The 27,595-nt window shown below is 37.8% G+C and overlaps 1 protein-coding gene across 7 annotated transcripts in view; it reads right to left on the bottom strand.

Moving 5' to 3' along the window:
* Window positions 1-27,595, bottom strand: part of VGLL3 (vestigial like family member 3) — a 49,974-nt gene that overhangs the window by 13,121 nt on the left and 9,258 nt on the right. For 2 of the 7 annotated variants that reach the window (XM_086321735.1, XM_086321755.1), the window contains exons 2-3: window positions 23,922-24,207; window positions 12,667-13,200 (exon numbers count right to left, since the gene is read on the bottom strand). In XM_086321735.1, coding sequence (XP_086177861.1) covers window positions 12,667-13,200; window positions 23,922-24,207 — 820 coding nt within the window. The remainder of the gene's footprint in view (window positions 1-12,666; window positions 13,201-23,921; window positions 24,208-27,595) is intronic. The other 5 variants (XM_086321766.1, XM_086321771.1, XM_086321744.1 and 2 more) reach the window with 4 other exon arrangements.

The following is a 27,595-nucleotide window of genomic DNA, read 5'->3' as shown; positions in this document are numbered from 1 at the left end:
GGGGTCGCAGAGAGTAGGACATGCCTAAGCGCACACGCACACACACACATGCACACACACACACACCCCTCTGGATGAAGGGCCAGGATGGAGAATGGGAAGATCTACAGCACTCTGGGAGAGCAGGGGAGTTTCATTAAGGTCCTGCAGAATCTAGCCCTGGATGCTGGAAACTGACAGCAGTGCTCTGGAATGTATTTCTCCCTCTGATTCACCATCCTGCTACTTTTAATGCAGATCTCACTCTCTGGCTGGGATCTACTGGCATTCTACATGCATCTCAAAGACGGTTTCCATTACCCTTCTGGTCACGGAACTGTCATTCTGGACATGTGCCTTATACAGCTAATACCATTCAAGAGTGTGTAAATACTGTAACATACTTTCGGGTTTTTTTTTTTCCTTTCAGTGGAAAATAGGCTTATGCCACAGGCCAAAAGAAAAACAAAGGTTTGCAGAAAGAGTGGCACAATCAGCTGTTAATTACTAGAGTCTTTATGTTATCAGGTCATAATAAACTGTCAAAAAAATAGTAAAAGTCCACAGGAAGTATTAGTTTACAAATATTCTTCCTAGTATTTTCTTTAATCCACAACTATTTCTTTGTGACACTTTAGTTATCCTAATTAAGATAATGCCTTCAAGGTAAGTATCCAGAAATCTGTAAATCTCTATCGACCAGCACAGCTGTCACTGAAAAATCACATAGTTCTAGGGCTGGCTTCTATATTAAAAAACCATTTAATGTGTCTCCCTGCTGAAATCAAATGATTAGAAGTAAGCTTCTCTGTCTATTCTATTTTATGACACTATTAAATAAAATTCATTAATTTCCTTATTTGTAAAAATCATTAATAATGTTAGGAAAGATTACAATAAATCACCAACCCCACAACCTTCATAAACGTATTAAATGAGTAATAACTATGCTCCAAAGAACTGGTAAAGTAGGAAGGAGTGACATGGCTTTTAGTTGAGCCTTTATCATATATGTTGCTTTAATGCACTCTCTTCTTTATACTGAAAACTGTCTTAGTGCTTTAATATTTTTATATAATTAATACTATCCTGTTAATGATTACTGTGGCTCTAGATGATTCCCATCACTTCATGGAAAATAGATGGAGAAACAATGGAAACAGTGGCTGACTGTCTTTCTCGGCTCCAAAATCACTGCAGGTGGTGACTGCAGCCATGAAATTAAAAGACACTTACTCCTTGGAAGGAAAGCTATGACCAACCTAGACAGTATATTAAAAAGCAGGGGCATTACTTTGTCAACAAAGGTCCATCTAGTCAAGGCTATGGTTTTTCCAGTGGTCATGTATGGATGTGAGAGTTGGACTGTAAAGAAATCTGAGCACCAAAGAATTGATGCTTTTGAACTGTGGTGTTGGAGAAGACTCTTGTGAGTCCCTGGGACTGCAAGGATTCTAACCAGTCCATCCTAAAGGAGATCAGTCCTGAGTGTTCATTGGAAGGACTGATGTTGAAGCTGAAACTCCAATACTTTGGCCACCTGATACAAAGAGCTGACTCATTTGAAAAGACCCTAATGCAGGGAAAGATTGAGGGCAGGAGAAGAAGGGGACGACAGAGTATGAGATGGTTGGATGGCATCACCGACTCAATGGACATGGGTTTGGGTGGACTCTGGGAGTTGGTGATGGACAGGGAGGCCTGGTGTGCCACGGTTCATGGAGTTGCAAAGAGTCGAACATGACTGAGCGACTGAACTGAACTGAACTGAACTGAGATGATTTCTCTCCAAATTTAATACATCTCTCTTTCACTGTAAAGCTTGTAATTGGAGTATTATGTTATCAGGTAAATATTCAAATGTCTTAGGTTTCCTTTAGTCTTTTTTCGTAAATGTAAATGTCTATAGAGAGAAACATCTAATATAAATATCTTTAGAAGCATCTAATGTAAATATCTATAGAGAGAAACAAATTCAAAGAGGTTATTTTATGCAAATTCAAAGAGGTTATTTTATGCAAAGCTCCATGATTTTGATATCCTTCGTGATCCAAATACCAAAATTTGTGACATTTTAAAATGAGATGTTAAAATAGCTTAGCAAGGTTATTCTGAGAACTTTCATGCTTAAGTTTTGCCCAGGCTTGACAGCACCAGACCCACCTTCAAGAAAGCATGGTTTTGAGATGTGATCTAGAGAGATGGTAACTTACAGGCTAGATGAAAGAGCAAGTGGTAACTTGATATCCATTTCTCTTTCATAGACAGAAACTGCTTGTCCATTTGCTACTCTAGTAAGTGAACTATTTTTACCCTGGTCTTTTATTTCCTGCATCTGATAAAACAAAGATATTTATATTTCTAATGGATTTCAATGTAAAGCATCCATATAGTATTAAGCAAGTTGACCACCTTGATCCTAAGCAAAGAAGTAATTTAACTAGCTTATTTCTAAGGAAACACTATATAATAATTGTGAGCAATAATTACAATTTAGATTGCATTAAAATACATTTTGTCATTTATGAAAGATGTCTTTTTCACAAAATATTCAGATAAGAAATTCAGATTAAACTTGATATATATGGGCTTCCCTGGTGGCTCAGACAGTAAAGCATCTGCTTGCAATGCGGGAGATCTGGGCTTGATCACTGGGTTGGGAAGATCGCCTGGAGCAGGACATAGCAACCCATTCTGGTATTCCTGCCTGGAAAATCCCCATGGACAGAAGAGCATGGTGGGCTACAATCTGTGGGGTCACAAGATTCGGACACGACTGAGCGACTAAGCACAGCACCGCATATATATGTATAAATATATATACATATATAAATATAACTATAAAGTTATAGTTATACATACAAATATATGTAGTTTACAGGTCTTATACCACAAAAAATTCAGAAAACTAAGGTGATTTTACTCATAATATTTTCAGACACAAAGTGTCTGTGAAGAATAAAAAAAAAAGATAAGGTCATTTGTGAACTTCTCACTTCCCTATTGTTGTCCAATGCTCCCTATCCACTACCACAATTTAGGAGTTCAAAAATATTTTTCCAGGTTTCTTTCTTAACAGAGTATATCTATACCCAAGTTAATCAAGCCCATCGGTATGAAACTCTCTTCAGAAATAATTTGCTACATGCCTCAAAATTTGTGAGAATACTAGAAAAGTAGTTTCCTGAGTTTTCCTGGAAAATTTCATAACTCCCATTTAGCAAGAAATTTTCATATCTATTAACTATTGCAGTTACAGTTTTTCTCTGTCTAGGAGGAACTCTGTCCCATTCTATCATAAGTAATCTTGATTTCAATATCTGAAGGTATATTCATTATTGTCTGGAATATTCTGGAAAATTCAAAGGACAAAGGAGCCTGGCAGTCTATAGTCCATTGGGTCACAAAGAGCCAGAGACAACTGTATGCACACGCACAGACACACACACACACACACACACACACACATCATGCTAAGTCGCTTCAGTTGTGTCTGACTCTTTGTGACCCCATGGACCATAGCCCTCCAGGCTCCTCTGTCCATGGGATTCTCAAGGCAGGAATACTGGAGTGGGTGGCCATCCCTCCTCAAGGGGATCTTCCAGACCCAAGGATTGAACACCTGTCACGTTAGTGCCTCCTGCACTGGCAGGTGGGTTCTTTACCACTAGTGCCACCCAAGGCTACACACACACAGTTAATGCTTATATGACAAAATGTTTGCAAAACCAGAAAGTACATAAATATATGTTAATTCTCTTTTATCTCCAGATTTCTTGAACCTGTGATATACCACAGAATATTATTGACTATTGTTTGGTTTATTAAATTTTAAGCTACCTAAAAGAACATTAGCAAAAGAACATGTATGCCTCAACTCTAAGCTGTTTATGTATATTTTATATAGAATTATTGTGACACTCCTCAAAGTAAAAAAAAAAAAATTATAACAAAATTGGAGCTAAAATAACATGAGGGATGCTAAGAAAAATAAATCTGTGAATCTAGAGATGAAAACCATCTCAAGCCCTGAGCAGTTTGTGTTTACAGGAAAAAAGTCACAAAGCATGACTCTTTTTCCTTTCTGTAAATTTAAATACAGTGGATGAAATGGAACCTACAAATAAATTCAACTTTGTATTTCAGTAAAAAAAAAGACCTCATTAACAAATCTTACTTGAAAAATCAATTAAAACTGGCTGAAATATGCAACATTTTATGTCCTACATAAGAGAAATTGTTGTTAATAACAGAAAATATGACAGCATTTCCATAAGATGCATTTTTTGGTTATGGCCACTAAAAGATGAATTGTAAGTCAGAATTTACCTAATGTCATCATTAAAAAATCTGACCATGATATTCTTGCATTCATATATACATATCTAATAATACATTGTATCAAAATCACAAATATTTCCACATTTAACTCTCTTCTTCCTGACATACAAAGGATATCATACAACACTCTGAGATTACTGAATTTAATCCTCCATATCCTGAGTCCTCTCTTCTTCAGTTTACCTTTCTAGGTATTTTCTTCAAACCCATCTACGCTTTCTAAACCATACCTCTTCACAGTAGCTACATGTTAGGTGAAAGTTACTAGCAGAAGTTGAAAACCACATGGTTTTTATGATGAAAAAACAGTAATAGCATTTCCCAAAGAGCATTCCATGAGAAGTTCATAAGTATGCTAAAAACAAAATGTGCCCAAAAGAAAGTCAGGTGGAAGATCTCCTATTAAGCAAAATTTAAGATGTTTCTTTACTAAAGAATGTTTCTTTACTAAAGAATGGATAATAGCCTTTTATATACTAAACTGAGTTCTGATCTCAATGGGATGTACAGAGAAGGCAATGTTAACAAATTCATTTCACCAAAAATCTTTCTGTTTTTCAATTAAGCCTCTCATTACATTTAGAAACCACTGTTCTCAAGGAACCGAACCCAGTTCTGTGATTGCTAAGGAAAAGAGGAGAGTTTTATGTGAGATTTTGATAACAGCCTTTTGGTAAAGAAGGGTATTTTGCACAAGGAGGGAAGACAGAGATGCTCTATGATTATATCAACACACTGATCATTCCAAGAGATCTCTATGTAATATCCGTTCAACAGAGGGAGCAATAAGTGATAGCGAAAGTAGGGCCAGGGCAGGTTGAGGCAAAATTTAAGGATTTATGTGCTTGCATGCCCCAGAAAGTGAATATCTCTTTATATTCTGTGTTCCTCACCTTACCTTGGGCCCTTCAGAAAAGATGGACTATCTCTCCTTATTCTTAGAGAAGAATTTTGTCTACCAAACCTCAGAACTCTATTTTATTACTATATTACAATATTCTGTAATAAATATTTTAAAAATTAATTACAGTTAAAGTATATTCTCTTTATATCTTTAAGAAATAGGTATCAAAATAAAGTGAGGTTCTCTCAACCCCACAGTTCTAGTATGTATGTACATACCCAAGAAAATTAAAAATGTATGTTCACCCACAAACTTGTACATGAGTATCCATTACAGCACTATCCTTATTAGACAAAAAGTAGGAAAAAAAATTGATATATAATTCACAAGATGTGGGGCATACGTGCATGCTAAGTCACTTCAGTCATGTTTGACTCTTTGTCACCCTATGGATAATAGCCCACTAAGCTCCTCTGTCCATGGAACTCTCCAGGCAAAAATACTGGAGTATGCTGCCATGCCTTCCTCCAGGAGATGTTTCCAACTGAGGGAAGGATCAAACCCATCTCTCTTATGTCTCCTGCGTTGGCAGGTGGGTTCTTCACTGTTAGCACCAACTGGGAAGCCCACAAAATGTGGTCTATCCATACAATGGACTAATGTCTACCCCAAAAAGGAATGATGTTCTTATACATGCTACATGGACAAATCCTGAAAACCCAGGCTAAGGGAAAGGAGGCAGACAGAAACGACCACATACTGTATGACTCTCTATATGTGAAATTTCCACAGTGAAAAAAACCCATAGGAACAGAAAGTAGATTAGTGATTTCCAGGGGATAGTGAAAGGAGGAAATTGGGACTGATTCCTTACAGTTATGGGTTTCTTGTGGAGGTAACAGACATGCTTTATAATTAGATATAGAGATACTTGTAGAACATCATCAACATACTAAAACCCACTGAATTGTAGGCTTTAACATGCTGAAGTATATGATAGGTGAAATACTGTTCGATAATAAATTTTTTAAAGCTAAAATGAATGAGGGTCTGATCACTTTCTCTTTTGTAGCTAGAATTTATATTGTATCTATTATGTGCAGGGCACATCTTTTAAATGTTTAACTTCATTAACTTACTTAATCCTCAACACCATCCAATGAGACATATTTTAAAGATAAAAAATTAAAGGCACCAAGCAATTTAAAAATTTGCCCCAAATTCTGTAGCTAGCAAGGAACAGAGCTAAGCTTATAAAACCAGGCAGTTTCACTTCAAAGCTCATGTTGCACACAAATTACTAGCAGCAATGACCATTATATGTTGGGGTATATACTTTCAGGCACATACATGCATATGTATGTATATAGATAGATTAAAAAGTATTTGCATGGGACTATATATACTAGAGGTCAGCAAACTATAACCCATAGACCAAATCAGGCCCACCATCTGTTTATACATAATCCATGAGCTAAGAATGGAAGACTGGATTTTAAATGGTTGAGAAAGAAGGAATGAAAAAACTAAGTATCATTTTCATTGACATACAAAAAGCATACAAAATTCAAATTTCAGTGTCCATCAAAGATTAATTGGGCATAGGTACATCATTTATTCATTTTTTGTCTGTGGTAGCTTCTATATTATGAAAGCAAAGTTGAGAAGTGGCAACAAAGACAGTGTGATCCCCACAATGCATTAAATATTCCTATCGGGCCATTTACAGAAAAATTTTACTGACCCTTGGATTATACCATACAAGGTACTCTAAAACTTTCTTAGGTCACTAAGCATTACATAATATTCAACCTCCTAGTCATTCAATTTCATTAAATGACTGCAAAATAAAAATGCACCTATAATTATTAAACCTCTTCCCTCCTGAGGAAATAAGTGTATCCTTTACCAAATACCTTTCAAAAAGTGGTTGGATTAGTTTATTTGCCTCCTAATGTGAAAATGACCTACACTTTGGTGGCCTAAGAACCTAGACTTTGGAAAGTTTCATCCCTATATCACCTGAATGCAGGCTCTTTTCACAGCTGCTCAGTAACCACCTGATATAGATGTTGAGTTCTGAGCTGTTTTGCGTGGCATGGTTAGGTCAACCTTGCACAGATTATGTACAGGGACTCTCTTTCTTTTCAACAATCTTACCTTTTCCAGCTTGGGTTATGATATAGAAACTTCTGTTCTTTAACAAGTACTTAGATAAGCGGAAGAGCAGCTACTGCCCTTCTGTTGTCCCTCTTTGCGGATACTGGGGACTGCCAGATCCCTCTGTATCCTGTGTTGAGATATTCATTTTCTTGATGTTCACAGCATAGAGCCTTCAGTTGTCTCTCTCTGGGAATTGCCTTCAGCTGAACAAGGCCACCTTGCCTAATGTACTGACTATTTTTCCAAGGGCAAATACACACAGTAACTGATCAAAGTGAGAACATAAAAGTCCATCCACCTTGACTTAAGGCAGGATAATTTTAAAAAGTCATCCCAGCTCCAGAACTCCCTGTAGAATCCACTAAGTTTCAGTTGAACTTATTCATTGTGAGACTTCTCCTGGTTAATTCTCTCTTATTGTACAAAGATGTTGTCCTGAGAACAATACTACACAAATTTTCTACAAGCAAAATTGTGTCTTAGAGTCTGTTTCTTGGGGAAACTGACTGAAAACACTTCTAACCCTTCCTAAAAGAAGAGAGATTCGATATTTGATATGATGCCTGAGTTTAGGAGAGGAAAATGAGTCCTGAAGGCTTCATCCCTTCCATCCTCTCTTTTTGGGGTCAGACCTCACATGAAGGGAGAGGCATGCTCCTTCTGCTACCTGTGTAAGGTAAGGCATGCCTCGGTTTATACTTATCTGTGGCAAACCTGACCAATCATTATCGCTTTTCACAGTAACAAGGCTCTAAATTGTGTGACAAGGAAGATGTCTACGGGACTCTTCTTTGAAGAGAATATTTCAGTAGGATGGGATCTACCAGAATCTAAATTTAAATGAAGATTCTGGGAAGCTCAATTGTAGTAGTAAGCCTAATTTAAGATCTCTAATTTGGCCTAAATTTGTACTGATGCAATGGCTCAGTGGGTTTGATCCCTGGGTCAGCAGATCCTCTGAAGGAGGAAATGGCAACCCACGGAAATATTCTTGCCTGGAAAATCTCATGGACAGAGGAGCCAGGCAAGCTACAATCCATGGGGTCACAAAGAGTCGGACACGACTGTGTGACTAAACACACACAGGTGATAATTATGCTATGATTTTACCTTTATCTTCTTGATTCCCTTGTCTTTGTTCAACTGGGTTAAACTTATGGATAGGAATGACTCATGATCATCATCCTAAACCCACAATGACAAAGAGGAGCACTACATATGTCCTATAGGTAAATCTTCATTCCTTAATATTAATCATTTACAGTCTAATATAACAGTTTTAATCAATAGTTTCATTCACCTACATAAAAAGGCAGATGCTACCCCAGCAATGCCTTAGTTTGGGGCAGATTTGGGGTCAAATATAGCTTGGGCATTTGAGATTTAGGAAGATGTTTTCAAATAGGAAAACCGAGCCATTTCCTTATTAGTAACTGAACTGGAGAAGATCCATCTTAGATTTAGTTTAAGAATTACAAGCAATTATATATATATATATATAAAATTTTAATATATTATTATATAATATATAATAATAAAATGTGTTATTTATATATTTTATTTATTATAATATATAAATTAATATAGTATATATATTTATTATAATATAAATATATATAATATCTCTGGCAATATCTTATATAGTGGATACTCAATACATATTAATTCATAGCTCAGCATTAAGAACTATTATATAATATATCCACATGGGTTCTCTCTAGATTCTTTATAGAGAATGAAAATCTTCTCCTACTTCCTGAAGGTAGGAGGATGACTTTTCATTCCAAAGAGATTATTTCAAGCCAAAATTCTAAACAATGAGTCAGTGAATCAGGCTCACATCAAAATTAACAAGTACAAAAGTAGGTAATCAGTGACAGAAACAGAAAGCAAAGGCAATCACATCTACTTCTGGAAAGCTTATATCCCTGAAAAGTTCACATGTTAAATCTTATCCCTCAATGTAATGGTATTTAGAGGTGAGGCCCTCAGAAGGAGATTAAGTCATGAAGGTAGAGTCTTCATGAATGTGATTAATGTCCTTATAAATGAGAGTGCAGAGAACTCATTTGTCCCTTCCACCTCAAATGAGGACACATTGAAAAGAAAGTCTCTATGATTCAGGAAGTGGGCCCTCACCAGACACTGAATGTGTTGGCATCTTGGTCTTAGATTTCCCAGAGAACTAACTGTGAGAACTAAATATTTGTTGTTAACCACACCCAGTATATAGTATTCTGCTGAAGCAGCCCAAACTAAGAAAGAAGAGAATGTTCCTTTTGCTTCTAAAAGCATTACTAACCTTGGCCACACAGGTTCTGGGAAATTGAGAGTCTCCAGAGACTGGCTGCCAATGATGGTAGCTAACTCACTGGGACTCTCATTCTATCTGGCCCAAGGCATCGAATGACTCAAGAGTTCATACTACTAGTATGTGGCAAAGGATGGAGGCAAACCTGTGGTGGTTATCTGCATCACATTCTCTTCTTACATAGAGGAAGAACCAAGTTCTTGCCTGATAGTTTAGAAAAGCAGCTTGAACCCAAAGACTAAACAGGAAGCAGAGATTGGAGACATTAGGCAATGACCAACATCGAAAAGCTTAGTGGAGAACCAGTTAATCAAGATAAGGATGTTCTACTTAGGTTAGGATGAACATAAATGGATGCTGAGCATTTGTTACTCTGTGGAGTTCTCTGCTGTGAATTGGCATTCAGATTTAAAATCCTGTACACTAAGAATATACTAAAGAGACAGGAATATCAGATCACCTTACCCGCCTCCTGAGAAACCTGTACGCAGGACAAGAAGTAATAGAAGCAGACATGGAACAATGAATTGGTTCAAAATTGGGAAAGGAATACATCAAGGCTATACATTATATGCAGAGTATATTATGCAGGGTATATTATGTGAAATGCCCGACTGGATAAATCACAGCTGGAATCAAGATTGCTGAGAGAAATATCAACAACCTCAGATGTGCAGATGATCCCATGCTAATGGCAGAAAGGAAAGAGGAGCTAAATAGTGTCTTGATGAATGTAAAAGAGAAGAGTGAAAAAGCTGGCTTAAAACTCAACATTCGAAAAACTATGATCTTGGCATCTGGTCCCATCACTTCATGGCAAATAGATGGGGAAACACCTATGGAAACAATGACAGATTGTTTTTCTTGGGCTCCAAAATCACTGTGGAGAGTGACTGCAGTGATGAAATTCAAAAACACTTGCTCCTTGTAAGAAAAGCTATGACAAATCTAGACAACATATCAAAAATCTAGGCAGAGACATCACTTTGCCAACAAAGGTCCATATATCAAAGTTATGGTTTTTCCAGTAGTCATGTACAGATTAGATGTGAGTGTTGAACCATAAAGAAGTGTGTGCTGTGCTAAGTCGCTTCAGTCTTGTCCTACTCTTTGTGATCCTATAGCCTGCCAAGCTCCTCTGTCCATGAAATTCTTTAGGCAAGAATACTGGAGTGTATTGCCATTTCCTCCTTCAGGGTATCTTCCCAATCCAGGGATCAAACCTGTCTTTTATGTCTCCAGCATTGGCAGGCAGGTTCTTTATGACTAGTGCTCCCTGGGAAGCCCAGACCATAAAGAAGACTGAGTGCCAAAGAATTGATCCTTTCAAATTGTTGTGCTGGAGAAGAATTTAGAGTCCCTTGGACTGCAAGGAGTTCAAGCCAGTCAATCCTAAAGAAAATCAACCCTGAATACTCATTGGAAGGACCGATGCTGAAGCTGAAGTTCTAACACTTTTGCCACCTGATGCAAAGAGCCAACCCATTGGAAAAGACTCTGATGATCTGAAAGATGCAGCACAAGAGGAGAAGGAGGCAGCAGAGATGGTTAAATAGTATCACTGACTCAATGGATATGAGTTTGAGCAAACTCTAGGAGATAGTAAAGGACAGGAAAGCTTGGTGTGCTGCAGTTCATGGAGTCACAAAGAGTTGGACATGACTGAGCAACTGAACAACACATGAAGAATAAGGAAGGACTGATGCTGAAGGTTCCAATATTTTGGCTACTTGGTGGGAAGAGCTGACACACTGGAAAAGACCCTATGATGTGAAGATCAAAGGCAAAAGGAGTAGGGGGTGGCAGATGATATGGTTAGCATAACTGACTCAATGGACAAGAATTTGAGGAAACTCAGAGAGGTAGTGGAGGACAGAGGAACTTACATGCTGCAGTCCATAGTGTCGCAAAGAGTCAGACATGACTCAGTGACTGAACACCACCACTAAGAGGAAAACTAAGGAACACTATGAAAAGACTGAGTTTTCTCATTTCCAGGGAAAATAAGGAAATAATTAAAACTTATAAAAAATTTAAAAGTGTGTTTCCTTAAACCTCTGGAAAGAAAGCCCTAATTTTTCACAAGGATTCTCAGAAAAGAACCTGGGATTAGAGGTGGTGGTGGCTATCTTTAGAATGTAGTTTCTGGGGATATAATCACTGACTTGATTTGTTTTTTAGCCTCTGATGTTTGTGATTTTTCTGAACTTGGAACAAATAACACTATTAATATAAGTAGTCTGTTCAAAAAACCAAGCTCAAGCATTTAACACCATGGTTTTCAGACCTAGTGAATTCCAGAGAGGAGCTGAATGTCCTTTGAAGAAATATTTCCCTTACTGTTATTTTTTTCCCCAAATCTGTTAAATATAAATTTTGGAGTAGTGTCTTAAGTTTGATGCTTTAAAATAAGAGAGAGGGAGAAAGGAAAGAGGAGGAAGAGGAAGGAAAGAAGGGAAGGAAGGAGGGAAATAACAAAAGACAAATGAAGAGGAACGAAAGGGGTAGGAAGAGAAGAGAAATCCATTCCTTTAAAATTTATTTCCTAATTCTTTTCAAAGACCATGATTATATTCCATGAATTGCATTTCAGAAAGTAGTTTGGTTTATAAATCATAAATAAGATCTGACAAAAAGGGAGAAGGGAAAATTACTGAAACATACTAGATCTGAATTGTCAGGCATTACACATCACCCTTAGAGAGTATGGAGACATGGGAGATTTAACCAATGTGCTTAAATCTTTGTAAACATAAGATACCAGAGATTCCAATTCAAATACACAGATTACTAGCTTAAGAAATGGGAGAAAAAGCTCTGAGACCTCTCTCAGGTAGTCACACCAGTTTCTGCAGGAATGCAGGAATTCTTGCAAAACGGTGAACTGAAAACCATATGGACAAAGCTTAACTTTCCTTGTAAGAGAAAAAAAAAATACTTCATAATGTTTAAAACACCCTCCATTCTCAGTGATTCGTTTCAGGCATTTTTCTTCGTTCTATAGAAAGGAGGAAATCGCCGGGCTCACCTGCATCAAAGCCCACACTAGGCACTAAGTCCACGGTTCCGTGAAAGGCTCCGGCCCACGCTGAGGTAGCGGTGGTGACTGTCGTTGGATCTGTCTTTGTGATGTCACACGGGGGCGCGGCAATCCTGGCCGCACGTACGGAGGGCATCAGCAGGGGCCCGTAAGGTGGATCCAGGGCGGAGCCCGCAGGAGGGTGGTGGTGATGGTGGTGGTGGTGGTGGTGGTGGCGGTGATGCACGTGCGGGGGGTGGTGCCGCATGTACACGTCGTGGACGTGCCCGTAGGACGGGCTCACCTGAGATGCCAGCGGGTAGTGCCAGGACTCCGACACTGGAGGTGGAGGGGCAGAGCCAGTTTGATGCAGCCCGTGTCCCGGCCAGGGGCTGGGGTCGGCGGCCGTAAAGTTGCCCGGGGGTGCAGTGACCTGAAAGTCAGGATGAACGCCCCCCAGACAGGGTGCGGGTGGGGGCTGGTAAGAGCTGGTCCAAAAGGAAGTCGGGAAACTAGTCCGCTGGCTTGAGAGAGCTGAGCTGTCTGAGAAGACAGAAAAATAACATTATTTACATAAGATTCAGTTCTGGGATAGACTTGCCTCTACTTGTCCAGTATTCTCAAGCAAGCTAATGAGTATGCACTCTTTTTCTCCCCACACGGAGGTGAATGATACCAGGTAATGATACCAGACACAGGTTTCTCCCCAAGCCAATGCGCAGGGGCCCAGATGATGAGTGAGTCCCTAGTGTTGCTGGCTTAGTTTAGGCGGTCACTGTCTAGGCTGAGGTGGACGAGTCTAGGACTGGAAAACTTCGCTTTCTCCTGGGTGTCTTAATGCAGTTAGGTCTGAGCAGAGGTCACGGGTACATACGTCACAGGTTAAAAAAAAAGGTTATGCCATGGACATGATTCAGGTAGATTGCAAATGATGTTTACCAACTTCTTTTAAAGGCAAATACAATTTTCACTCAAACTAACCATTTTAATGCCAAAACAAAGGGAAGTAAGATCATACTTAAGGATACTTGCCAGCACTCACTTTACATCAAGAAAGATGTATTCCCATTTAGTTTTTCTGTAGAGGTCTGGGAGTTTCTAGACTGAAAATAATAATAGTTTACATTTAATGTCAGTGACCCAGTACTGGATACAAGGCCAGGAGCTTTTCATGGGTTGATCTCATTGGGTCCACACTCCAAACTTATGAGGTAGTTACTATTATTATCCGCATTTTAGAGATGTAGAAGCTGAGGCAAGGAATGGCTGTCACTCATCACAACTGTGCCTGCCACAAGTCAGCACACTTGTAACTATAACCTGAACACCTAGAATTTGGTGAAAATTCTGTGGAAATCATGAGTGGAGGAGATTCAGGTGGGTTATGGATTGGAGGAGATATTGAGAAGGGGGGAATGATATCAAAAAATAGCACTTGGAGATAAATAAGCAAGAGAGAGAACAATTCCAAGCTTTGCTTCAATTTATCCACTCAAAGTTCATGACATATTTATAGATGTCATACTATGTGTGAAACATTGGGTGACTAGGGATGATTGGACAGATGCCATCTTCAGTCACATCTGGAAGGGAACAGAGAAATATATAGACATGAGCAATGTAACTTAGATTGTGCTCTCAGGAGGGGAAATACACAGACAGGGCATTGAAACTGGCTTAGAAAGTAACAGCACAAAAGGGTCAGGAGGGCTAGCCATAAGAAGAGTTAGGGAAGAGTGTTTTAGGCTAATGAAAAAGTGTGTGGAGAAAGGCCAGAATACACATACTTGCACAAAGCAGCATTTGAGGAATCAAAAAAGGACTCAGTGGGCAGATGGTGGCAAACATACTACGGTCCAAGAAGGACCCAGATGGGTATGGCCTTACAGTTCAGTTCAGTTCAGTTGCTCAGTCATGTCCGACTCTTTGTGACCCCAGGGACTGCAGCATGCCAGGCCTCCCTGTCCATCACCAACTCCTGGAGTTTACTCAAACTCATGTCCATTGAGCTGGTGATGCCATCCAGCCATCTCATTCTCTGTCCTTCTCTTCTTCTGCCTTCAATCTTTCCCAGCATCAGGGTCTTTTCAAATGAGTCAGTTCTTTGCATCAGATGGCCAAAGTTTTGGAGCTTCAGCTTCAGCATCAGTCCTTCCAATGAACAATCAACACTGATTTCCTTTAGGATGGACGGGTTGGATCTTCTTGCAGTCTAAGGGACTCGCAAGAGTCTTCTCCAACACCATAGTTCAAAAGCATCAATTCTTCAGTGCTCAGCTTCCTTTATAGTCCAATTCTCAAATGCATACATGACTACTGGAAAAACCATAGCTTTGACTAGATGGACCTTTGTTGGCAAAGTAATGTCTCTGCTTTTTAATATACTGCCTAGGTTGGCTTTTCATAGCCTTACAAGCCATGCACTAAATATGGGTACTATCCTGAGGAGGTCCAGTGAGCTTAAAAAGAGTTTTGTTTTTACTTTTTAAATTAATTTTTATGGAGTATAGTTCCTAGGAAGGGTTATGGTAAGATCTGTGTTTAGAGAAATAGCTACTCCAGCCGTAGCCTGTTGCGTCCAGCACAGGTAACTGAGCAAGCCCTGGCCTGGGAGTCTGGAGAGCCCAGGTCGAGAGCTGGTATCCAGCAATCATCCTCTCTTATTGTAGGACCCAAAGTGATCTGTTGCCTTGTTTGTGGCTTAGTGTCTTCCAATCAAATATAAGGCATTTGAGCTCATTTAATTCCAAATATCTTCTGGCCCCATGCTTCTAACCATTCTGTGACATGTCCTATGGATTATTTCTATCTATAAAGATAAGGTTGTTAGTACATTAGTTATGCATGTACAGTACAACAGCATTTTTATACTGGGCTCCACATAAAAGAACCTTGCTAGATATCTCCATGAAATGAAGGATATCCCAAGAAGTACTGTGAAATAAGTTTATATGAAAAAGTTTATGTGAAATAAAAGTTTCTGAAGTAAGAACGTGGACATGTCAGACATGTCCACATTCTTCATAAACTTTCAGGACATAGTTTTTTTTTCTTTTAACCTCAGGGAAATTTTAAGTAACTTGACTCAACTTCCATATATGTACTTTGATGAACATAGTTAGGATATCACTGGGTTGTTTCAAGTATTTTCTTTCTTTAGCTTCACTAAAGGCTAAGTCACTACACTGTAAGCTCTTCCTCTCTCTCCCCGTCAGCCTCACTGCAGAGCTATCATCCACCCCATCCACAGATAGACAACTTTTCAGTGTCTCAATTCAAGTCTCCCCCCAGCCCCTGCCCAGAATCTCCTTGGATCTCAAATCCTTGAGGAAACATAAAAGATGATGATCTTGTAGAGGCAAAGGATGAAAAGCAAACTATTCTTCAAAGCTTCCAGCAAACCTGGCAAAGTTTTACTTGGATGAGTTAGTTTTATCACAATCACAATCTATTAGAAAATAGCACTTAGAGTCAAGCCTACTGGCATTGGGCAAATGTGATCTATTTAGGCATTGTCCTCCTCTGACATATGAAACCTGGGTGCCAATGACAAGAAGGAAAATTGTGTAAGGTGTAGGAAGAAAATTCAATTTCAAGAATATTTCTATCATACTCACAGTGAAAGCAGTCAACATTTAAAGTTCAAAACTCATAGAAATATTCTACAAATGTCCATCATATATCCTCTTCCTGGGTGGCACTGGTAGTAAAGAACCTGCCTGCCAATGCAAGAGACACAAGCGACATGGGTTCAATCCCTGGGTCAGGAAGATCCCCTGGAGGAGGGCATGGCAACCCACTCTGGGTATTCTTGCCTGGAGAATCCCATGGATAGAGGAGCCTGGCAGGCTACAGTCTATGGGGTCGCAAACAGTCGGAAATGACTGAAGTGACTTAGCACTGCCATCATGTAACGCAAATTGAATTTTCTTCCTACACCTTACACAATTTTCCTTCTTGTCATTGGCACCCAAGTTTCATATGTCAGAGGAGGACAATGCCTAAATAGATCACATTTGGCAAAACTAATACAATTATGTAATGTTTAAAAATAAAATAAAATTAAAAAAAAAAAAAAAACTCATGAAAGAGCTTGTAGAGGCTTCTTATATTACATAGTGCAGCTTTGCCGCCACCGACCTGCTCCTTTGCTCTCAGAGATCCAATCTTTGGTACCAAACGCTTCATTCTGCTCATAAGTTTTATCTCTTGTGGGACCAGAATCCCATAATAACAGCTGAACTCAACCCACAGGTGTGTGCCAGAGATAGAGTTCTCCTTATTAATATCTCCCGTTAAAATGTCAAAAGTACAGAGAGTATATGCCATTTTCCTGGATGCTTTCCTTTTGTTTCTTTCATTCATGTCCATGGACCTAATATATGGTACAGATGTTTACACATTTTGGATATGCATGAAGAAATATAAATAATGAAAAAATTCCTTACAAAAATATTATCCTATTTATTACATATTGTATTGTGATTAGTGAACATGTTATCATTGAAAGTAGAAGTCTGTTCTAAAAAACACACCCCATAAAGGCTGAACAAAGCTTTAGAATGTGCCAGGGAAAAATCAAATTAGAAGCAACTTTAGTACTTTGCCAGTCAGTGTGTCTCCTGAGATTAACATAAAGTTTGCAGAGATCAATGCAGTGTTTTGAAAAAATAATGTTGCATTCTACAAATAAATGAAAAGATATTGAATTGAAAATATGTTTATAGGCAAGTCTACATTTCAAAATCACTATCTGGTATCTTGATTGTTTAAAAAGAAATTCTTGATACAAAGAAACAGATGATATTCTTTGTTTCATGCCTGGGAATCAGTATGCTTATTTCATATGTATGTAAATTTTTTTCATTACATGACTCTTTGCTTACAAGTATTTAATCACAGCCACATTTTTTGGATGAAAAAGCTTATGAAAAACTGCACACAGTATTTCCACGCAATATTACTTTTCAGCAATTCAGAACTATGTGATATTAACACTCTATGGTGACTTTGGGCTCAATGACAGTATTTGGATGACGTTCACACTGAGTCTAACGCGTACAAAATGTCTAGATATACTTTGGTTCAGTTTGCATTTGGGATTAGAAAATACACCAAACATACATACCCTATTTCTAAACAACAAAAAGGAAAAAAAATAAATTGTCTAATAAACCTACCCAATGCATACCCAGTAATCTCACTGGTGTGATTTTTAACAGAAATATGTCTGAGAGACATAAAAGAGCTTAACATGGTACTTTTCAATTTCACAGTAGCTGGGATATGTTTTACATTAACATTCAGTTTCTCTGAAAAAAATCTAAAGGTAAATATTTTATGCAAGAGAAAATTAAACAATTTAAAAAAATATTTTATTAATTTTGGGAAAAAAAGAAAGTAAAAGTATTAGCCCTTCAGTCATGTCCAACTCTTTGTGACCCCATGGACTGGGGACCGCCAGACTCCTCTGTCCATAGAATTCTCCATGCAAGATTACTGGAGTGAACAGCCATTCCCTTCTCCAGGGGATCTACACAACCGAGGGATCGAACCCAGGTCTCTGGCATTGCAGACAGATTCTTTATTGTCTGAGCTACCAAAAATGAAGACTATATTAAAATGAAAAATGGGTTTCTAAGATCTTAAAAGGTCAGGAAGCAACAGTTAGAACTGGACATGGAACAACAGACTGGTTCCAAATAGGAAAAGGAGTATGTCAAGGCTGTATATTGTCACCCTGCTTATTTAACTTATATGCAGAGTACATCATGAGAAATGCTGGGCTGGAGGAAGCAGAAGCTGGAATGAAGATTGCCAGGAGAAATATCAATAACCTCAGATATGCAGATGACACCACCCTTATGGCAGCAAGTGAAGAGCAACTAAAAAGCCTTTTGACGAAAGTGAAAGAGGAGAGTGAAAAAGTTGGCTTACAGCTCAACATTCAGAAAACTAAGATCATTGCATCTGGTCCCATCACTTCATGGCAAATAGATGGGGAAACAGTGGAAACAGTGTCAGACTTTATTTTTCTGGGCTCCAAAATCACTGCAGATGGTGACTGCAGCCATGAAATTAAAAGACGCTTACTCCTTGGAAGGAAAGTTATGACCAACCTAGATAGCATATTCAAAAGCAGAGACATTACTTTGCCAACAAAGGTCCGTCTAGTCAAGACTATGGTTTTTCCAGTGGTCATGTATGGATGTGAGAGTTGGACTGTGAAGAAAGCTGAGCACTGAAGAATTGATGCTTTTGAACTGTAGTGTTGGAGAAGACTCTTGAGAGTCCCTTGGACTGCAAGGAGATCCAACCAGTCCATCCTAAAGGAGATCAGTCCTGGGTGTTCATTGGAAGGACTGATGTTGAAGCTGAAACTCCAATACTTTGATCACCTGATGCAAAGAGTTGACTCATTGGAAAAGACTCTGATGCTGGGAGGGATTGGGGGCAGGAGGAGAAGGGGATGACAGAGGACGAGATGGCTGGATGGCATCACCAACTTGATGGACATGAGTTTGAGTAAACTTGGGGAGTTGGTGATGGACAGGGAGGCCTGGCATGCTGTGATTCGTGGGGTCACAAAGACTTGGACACTACTGAGCGACTGAACTGAACTGAAGATCTTAAAAATTTCCAGAAAACATACGCTTGGAATTAATACTGACTGAAAACATCCATGCTAAAAGATAATATTTACCTTTTTAATTAACCTTAGTGAAAAGCAATGTTTCTCCATTCTCAGTCTACAATTTTCTTCCTCTTGTTCTACTTTCTATAAAAATAAATTTTGTGGTCAGAGGTGAACTGATATGTGTTCCAGTGTTACCTGTCACTCAGTAATTAAGCATTACTATTATGTACAAAGATTGAACTCCACTTATTTTGTTCTAGAGTTGCTTAAAATAGTCCTTGTGACTCTAAAATGAGAATTTCATGGGGTGCTATCAGATGCCCATAATCCCTGAAGGCAAGTAACTGAGATAAACCAGGCCTTAATTTTCTCCAAAGTGTTTATTTTAAACTTCCCCACAGTAATCACTTCCAATGGCCTCCTGGAGAGGCTGCTCAACTCTCTCCTTCCCTGTGTCAGCTGACCCAAGAGGCAGGCCCTCCTTCCCCTTCTTTATTTTTGCTCTCTGAGTTTAGTGCTCATTTTGAGAGATCTTTCTTATGAGAACGTTGCTCCAAGAAGATACTGTGTAGATCAATTATGCAGAATATATTTACTTTGCAATCATAAAAAGAAAAAATAATATCAAGTTTACCATTCAGCATAGTTTTTAAGTCAGTGATCTATTTGGCTATGTCTTGACTTAACTACTCCCTTTTCCTACACACACAAACACACACATACACACTTTCTGTAATAAAACTTAAGCACTGAAATCAGGGAATAGATATATTTGAAGTTGATGTTTCTATTTGGATGGGATGAGACAATCAGATTCATTAGGTTTTCTTAACTGAGAAGCCCTATATAATCCATTAGAAGATATAGTGGGAGAAGAGGTAGTTCATGTGATGTTGTGCCTAATAAAGGACAAATACTTCCTTTGGAAAGGACAGGAAAAGTCACAAAACATCTAGAGAGGACTTTCCTAAGTCCATCAAGATACAAGCTCAAAGTATGACCACGATTCCATCATTAGCTGACACTCTATCACTTGCCTGAAGATTTACTGTGGAAATATATTCGGCAATCAAACACAATTCAATTTTAAATTCCTTTGAAGCACTACAGCACTTGTGTAGCACTGTAAAAAAAAAAAAACCCTCATGCCATAAATTAGACCCTTTAATTTAATACAGCTGGTCAACAGCTCCTCATAAAGTATTACTGCCATGGCCATCAAAATTGTCAATAGCCTTCCGTATCTAGTATGTTCAAGACACTGTGCTTTTTGTCAGGAATACAAACTTCCAGAAAACAATGTTTCTGAATAAAGATAGAAGGTTGGTTTTCTGTGTGCCAAATGAGTGAAAACTTCCTTAAGAGAGAAAAGTCATCTGACCTTCAGTTAATGCCTTGCATCAAGCCCTATGCTAAATTATTCATATATATCATCAAAAAATCTTTACAACAACAATAGGAGATGAGTAATAATAAATACATATTATAGTTGAAGCTACTCTCAGAGATACTTTGAGCATCGAGGATAACATTGCCACCAAGCAATAATAAGGTCCAATTTTGAACCCCAAACAAACATAATCCAACCAAAGACAGCATTATGCAAACTGGTGTAGCTTTGGCAGTTAATGTTTGAAGCAACTCTCTTCACCAGATATGGGAATCCCTATTACATTTTTCTATAACATAGTCACCAAATTCTTAATTTTATGTTGGAAATTTCCTATGAATCTTATTCAACTTATGTACACTTAACTAAAAACACCAATTCACAACTATGACAAAGTTTTATTTATAATTGGATAGTAAGTAATACATTTGAAATCACAACTTCATGGAGAAACACAACAATCCCTTAATTCAAGTCCCTTATTTTATAAATAAAACTGTACCCAAAGATTTCTTACAACTTATTACTATAAATTCTCTATTAAGGACTTTTTTGTTTTCTTATCCTGGGTACATAGTATGAATTTGGTTCATTTAATTTAATCACTTGATCATTCCATTTATATTCCATATTTTTCATATAGAAGTGCATTATCCTGAGTATTGGGGAAATGATGTGAGATAACTAAACAGGACACGTATAGTCTTAGCTGAAGAGGGAGAGATGAAGATTGAAAAGCATGCTATGCTTGCCTGTGCTATTCTGATAAACTAACTTACAAAGCTCTAAAAATTCTGGTCTCTACCTACACCTTTTCCTTTCATTCCACTTACACCAGCATTTTGACTTCTCATTGAACATTCAAGTTCAGTCCTTCCTCAGATCCTTTGCACTGTCTTCAGTAATCTTCCTCTAGATATCTGTGTGATGAGAAGCACTCTTATTTACTTTGGGTATGTACTGAAATAAAAATCTTAGACCATCTATTGTCACCCTAAATAAAACAAGGTAAAACAATACCTTGCATCTCAATATATTGATATATTACTGTCTGTCTCTTCTACTAGAAAGCTTCATGAGTGTACAAGCTTAGACTCTCCTGTCCACTGATATATTCCCACTACCTAGAACATAGCAGGACCTTAATAAATATCTGCTGCATAAGTCAATGTCAATGAATGAAACAGGAGACAGATTTGTAGGCCAAATTCAAGATAACGCCAAGAAAATTCTAATAATACTAAAACACTACCATTATCCACCCTTTCGATGCTAAAATTTGACATCTTTCTGAAGGTCCTCTCCATTAAGTCAGGCAGATTATGGGAAAACAATGAATTGTAGCATTGTTACATTTACGCAACACTTCACTTAAAACTACTCTGGTTATGATACTTTAGACAATCACTCTTACATCTATTTGTAATTTGGAACTTTCATTCCTATATTCCAAGTTCAGTGGTCACTGGGCTGCATATGTCAGTATGCTAAAAGAATTAGGCATTGCGTTTTCCCCTGGAGAAGGGAATGGCATCCCACTCCAGTATTCTTGCCTGGAGAATTTCATGGACAGAGGAACCTGGCAGACTATAGTCCACGGGGTTGCATAAAGTCAGACACAACTGAGTGACTGACAGTTTCACTCACTTTCCCAGGACTGGCTGTCATGATAGCATTTATTATTGATATATCAAACACTTTATTAAAGCCAGCTAGGTCACTGAACTTTTCCTAATTTCACCCTCCATGGTTTTAAAAAGTATTCACAATGTGCTATCTAATAGGACATCATTGGTTCTATTAGCATCTTAGTGTTCGAATGACTAAGTTTCTTTGGTAAGTCCATAGTTATTAATCAAGTAAGCAATATGCTTCCCAATTCACCTATGTTGAGGTCTAGGTCACTTGAGTGTGGATTCCACCTTCCTCTTTAGAGTCTCTGTGTATATTAACATTTTCATATTTACTAGAAGGAAGGAGAAAAGAAGGGAGGGATGGTGAAAGGATAGAATGAGGGGAAGAGGAGGAAAGGGAAGGAAAAGCAGGCAGACAGGCAAGTACGAACCCTTCTACTGATGCTGAGAAGGAAGCGGCCACACATCACCTCTCACCCGCCCATAACACAGGTGTCCAGCCTTTCCTCATCGCAGGATAGCCTGGGGCACTTGTTACAGTAACTCCCAGAGCCTCCTTCTGGACCCTCTGTCTGATTCAAAGGTCTGAGTTAGGAGGTGGCAATCTGTGATTTTCACAGCACTAGATCTACAACTATCAAACCTGAGCCTGCACCTGAATCCCTGGGAGGGCCGGTTAAAACATAGGTTACTCTACCTCTGAGTTGCTGATTCAGTGGGTCTGGGGCTTAGCCCAAGAATTTGCATATCTAACAAGTTCCCTTGCGACGCTCATGTTCCCAGTCCTGGAGACCACACTTTGAGAACCATTTCACTAGATTCTTCTTGGAACCAGGTGAGTTCAGAAGAAAAGTTCATAATGCATTTCTCTAAAAGGATCATTGGAATGATGGATTGTTTTTTCTCTAATGTTGTAATTATCTCAATTAAGTTGTCACCCGATCATTTTCTGTGAGTCAGAAATAAGATTTGAACACACTTCTGTGACCTCTATGGAGAGGGAAATAAAGAAGAAGCCCAATCTATTGCTTTGCTTTACTGAGGTTAAAAAAAAAAAAAAAAAAAAGCAGAAATCAGGCAGATACAGTCACTGATATCTGTTTTGTACACTACAAAGAGTTAACATCACAACAGAGTGGGACAGAGTAAGCCATCAAGCAAACACAGAAGGCTTTCAAAGTCTGTATTCCTGGGGCAGACTCAGATCTCTGCTATGTCACCACATAGCACCTAGTGGAATGAGCAAGAGCTAATTTTTAAACGCTGATCCAGGCACGCCCATTATTTAGAGATCCAAATTGGGCCATCGGGGCTTAAGGAATGGTGCTTCGCAGCTCAGTCCTGCCACTATAAACTCAGGCCGGTTGCATCACTACTTTCCATGAGGAATTTAAGGGGTGTGACTGCATCCTTTCCAACCCTGCATTCCACATGTGACAAAACTGATCCAGCTGTTTGTCTGAAAGAAATTCCTTGCTGTCCTTAAAAATTAAAAAGCGAGTGGATATCCGTCCTCCAGGGGCAGGTCTCCAGCTGGAACCTGGTACAGACGGTTGCGAAACACAGCCAGTGGCCTGGAGAGCATCTGCTCTGGAATTCTTACCTCGCCATAAGGGGGTTAGCCCCATCTTGCTTTTTGAAATGGCAGATTCTTGATGAAGGGTGCTGGCTTGGCCCAAAGCTCTTGAGAAGTGTTCATCCACTACTGACCCAATGTCTCCCTGGAAATAAGTGAAAAGGACACAGCGAGAGTTAAGGTACTCCATCTCGGCAGGCTGGTCTTTCTCCTCCTCCTCCTCATCCTCCTCCTCCTCCTCCTCCTCCTCTTGTTTGCTGGGAAGGGTGACTTCCAGAGAGTCCTGCATCTTGCTGTATACCGCTAACTTCTTCTGGGATGGAATAAACAAAACACAGTATCAAAGACAGTTTGTAAAAAAAATTTAAAAAGCATTAACTAGTTAACTGTTCACTTAAAAAAAAAAAAAGACTCTAAATATTAACATATGTTCGCAAACTGATTCTTCTTCATTTGCTTTACTCCATCTCCCCCACCCTCTTCCCCAAACCGGCTTTCTGCTTCCCACCCTGAAAAAAAGACTATTATTTCAGATTTGGTGGGAAAAAAATGTCCTTTATCCCATGGCATATTCTCAGACAGTTGTGTGTGTTTTTTTGTTTTTTTTTTTTAACCTAGATATACCAAAAGAAGGAATTTTTAAAAAAGAAAGTGACAGATCCCTTCCACTTTTGTTCCCATTTTCTATTTTAAAGATTTAATGTACAGCAACATTATAGTTCAGGATGGGGAGGAATAGAGAAGGAGGCCTCACTGCCTGGGGGAGGGGTGGAGAAGAAAAGAGCTTTTCATAAATGAAATACACTAAAATAAAAACAGGAATGTAGCATCTTATAAAAGGATTTGGCAGATGTGCTGAACTCATTTCTCAAAAATCAAACTAAAATGACAAAATAAGCCTGTGTGAAGATCCATTTTGCATGGAACATATTTTTTAGATGTTCCACTTACCACCATTATCATAAAAGGAGGGGGAAAAGGTATTATGATGACTTACTGAAAATAATACAAGTACTAGCAATGGCTACTATGGCTTTCAAAGTGAAAAACACTTGATAATTTTAAAATATTTTCAAAATAACATAATCATAGCTATAGACATAGTTTATATTATGACTGACACTCATATTTATTACCCCATTTAATCTTTATAATCCTACAACAAACATTGTTATTATTGTTTTATTATTGTTTTATTTTTATTATTGTTATTATTATTGTTACTATTTTGACCTTGCAAAAGGTCACAGAATGTACAAGTGTGGGCCCAGAATGAATACAAAAAATATACAGATGTACATGTGCGTGTGCACGTGTGTCAGAGGAGGGCAGGGAAGGATATGTAGTGTGGAAAAAAATCACCAAAATGTTATGTTTTGTATTCTTTTTCTGGGTGGTAGGCTTGTAGTTGTTATTTTCTTATTCCTGCTTTCCAATATTTCCAAATATTTTCCATCAAGTACCTATCGCTTTTATAATCAACAATTTTACTATATATATAAAAAGATAATGCTACAAAATTATAAAATTCATTATTTTAATGACAAAATGAGCATCCTACCATCTGTATACCTACAAAACCTGACCATTTGTTATACCATTGTTCTTATTTCAGAGAAAAATGGATGCTGGAAAGTGAATGTGAGTAGATAAAAAGTGAATCATTCTAGAATATCAGTAAGCATAGATTGTCAAATGTTATCGAAACACATAACCCAGACTCTTAATGTTTCTAATGGTAACTACTAGCTTCAAAATCTATAGCCACAGATTATAAACGTATCATTCAAAAAACTGAACCCTTTTCCCTAGCAATGAATATGTTGTTCTTATGTGAGGTAGGCTCTGAAATGTTCAGGCACATTACAAGCTGTTGGTTATTATTTAGGGCTATTATATATACGTGTGTGTGTGTGTGTACCTACATATTCATACATACATACATATATATTCCTTTTTATTTAAAATTTGTTTCAGTAGGGTTATCGATTCATGATGAATAGAAAATTCATTCCCTGTGAGTGAACATGCCTTGCTGATTAATAAGTGATTGGTAATGACTGAGTGGTTACAAAATTCTTACAATCTGTTTTGCATAGATTTGAACATGTTTATGTTTAACTTCAATAATAAAAACACCATAGTAACATGTTATATATAAAATGAGAATATTGAACTAACTGACCTCTAAAGTTACTCCTGACTATAAATTCCATTATGAAGTTAAACGAATAGTATAATTTCTTGATGGCACTCTGTATTCACACGTGCATTTACCGAAGTTATACGGTTTTAAGCAAATGCACACACTCTGCCGAATTCTCAGGCATGTTAGAAAGAAGCACTGTTTTTATATGGGGAAAAAAATTAAAACTACTACAGAGTGGCTTCACTGCCACAAGTGTTCAGTATTATCCATTAAATCGCTTTCTTCCTCTCTGTTAACGTTCAGCACAGAATCAGTTTGTGAGAGTCAGGCTTTGCATCTCCTTGTTTCATTTGTTTAACATTTATTCTTTAAATGAAAGAATGGCTGGCTATGTTAGTTATCCAAAGAAAGGCAAGTGTTTATTTTATCCCAATTAGCAACTGACATTTAAATAAAATAAGTTATATGTGACTTAACTGCGAATCAAATACAAATGTAGCTTCCATTTGTATGCAAATATAACATAGTATTATGATCAATAATGATGATAATAAAATACCTTAATTTTTACATTGCTGGCAGTTGAATTTAAACTATACATTTTCAGTCTATTAAAGACTGCACAATTTTCTAACTGCTATATAATTTCATGCTATTCTTTTTTGCCCAATTGTTAAGTGATTGGATACAAATAAACTAATCTAAAATTTACACATTTTTCACTATGAAATGGGAAAAGATAAGCAAAATCTTCCATTGTATCAAAATACCTTTTATCTGTCAATTCTCTGTCAATGGATGCATTGATTCTCTATAATCTTTATATTTCCTATATATAATATACATATATATATATGGTTTTATATAAATATATATTGGAATATTCCTTTCAAATACACACAATACTACATAAATATCTATATTATATGCTTTTATTTAAATACACTTGGATAATTGTAAAATAATTATTTTTTCTCTCTCCTAGCTTTTTGGGGCAGATCTTCTACTAAATGAATTTGCTGGAGACTATCAAACAAATAAAATAGAAAAGGAGCCTATGATTTATTGACCAATGGACAAGACATAAAGCATATTTATTGTCACTTCTTTCACTTTTTTTGATAGAGTTGTATAAATTTTCACTAATTTTAGTGAACCAATTAAATATTTACATTTACAACACAAGCACATTTATGACCTCACCATCAACATCACTGGTTAAAATAAGAATTCTAAAGTATCTGATTAGCCAGATAGCTTCCTAAAATGCCAACACTGAACTTACACACATTTCTTGAACATTAAGTGTGATCATGAGGAAAATGGGAACACAAAATTAAAACAGCAATTGATTCACATGCTGACATTCACACCTTTCTAATCTTCCTTCCCATTGATTCTTAAGCCCTGACTACCTTCTGTTATCTGTTCTTCTGTGACTATAAATCAATTCTTTGCCTTCAAAAACAAAAAAATCTAAGTATGTTACTTATGTACGCTGTTGGCATATTCTATATTTACTTGGTGTATGCTCCTTGGAATGAAACTTCCC

Source organism: Bos grunniens, chromosome 1 (assembly GCF_055505025.1).
Source record: "Bos grunniens cultivar Pamir isolate PY7600 chromosome 1, Bosgru_T2T1.0, whole genome shotgun sequence".
Lineage (NCBI taxonomy): Eukaryota > Metazoa > Chordata > Mammalia > Artiodactyla > Bovidae > Bos > Bos grunniens.
The sequence above is the reverse complement of the archived record's forward strand: the minus strand, read 5'-3'. Positions and strand labels throughout refer to the sequence as shown.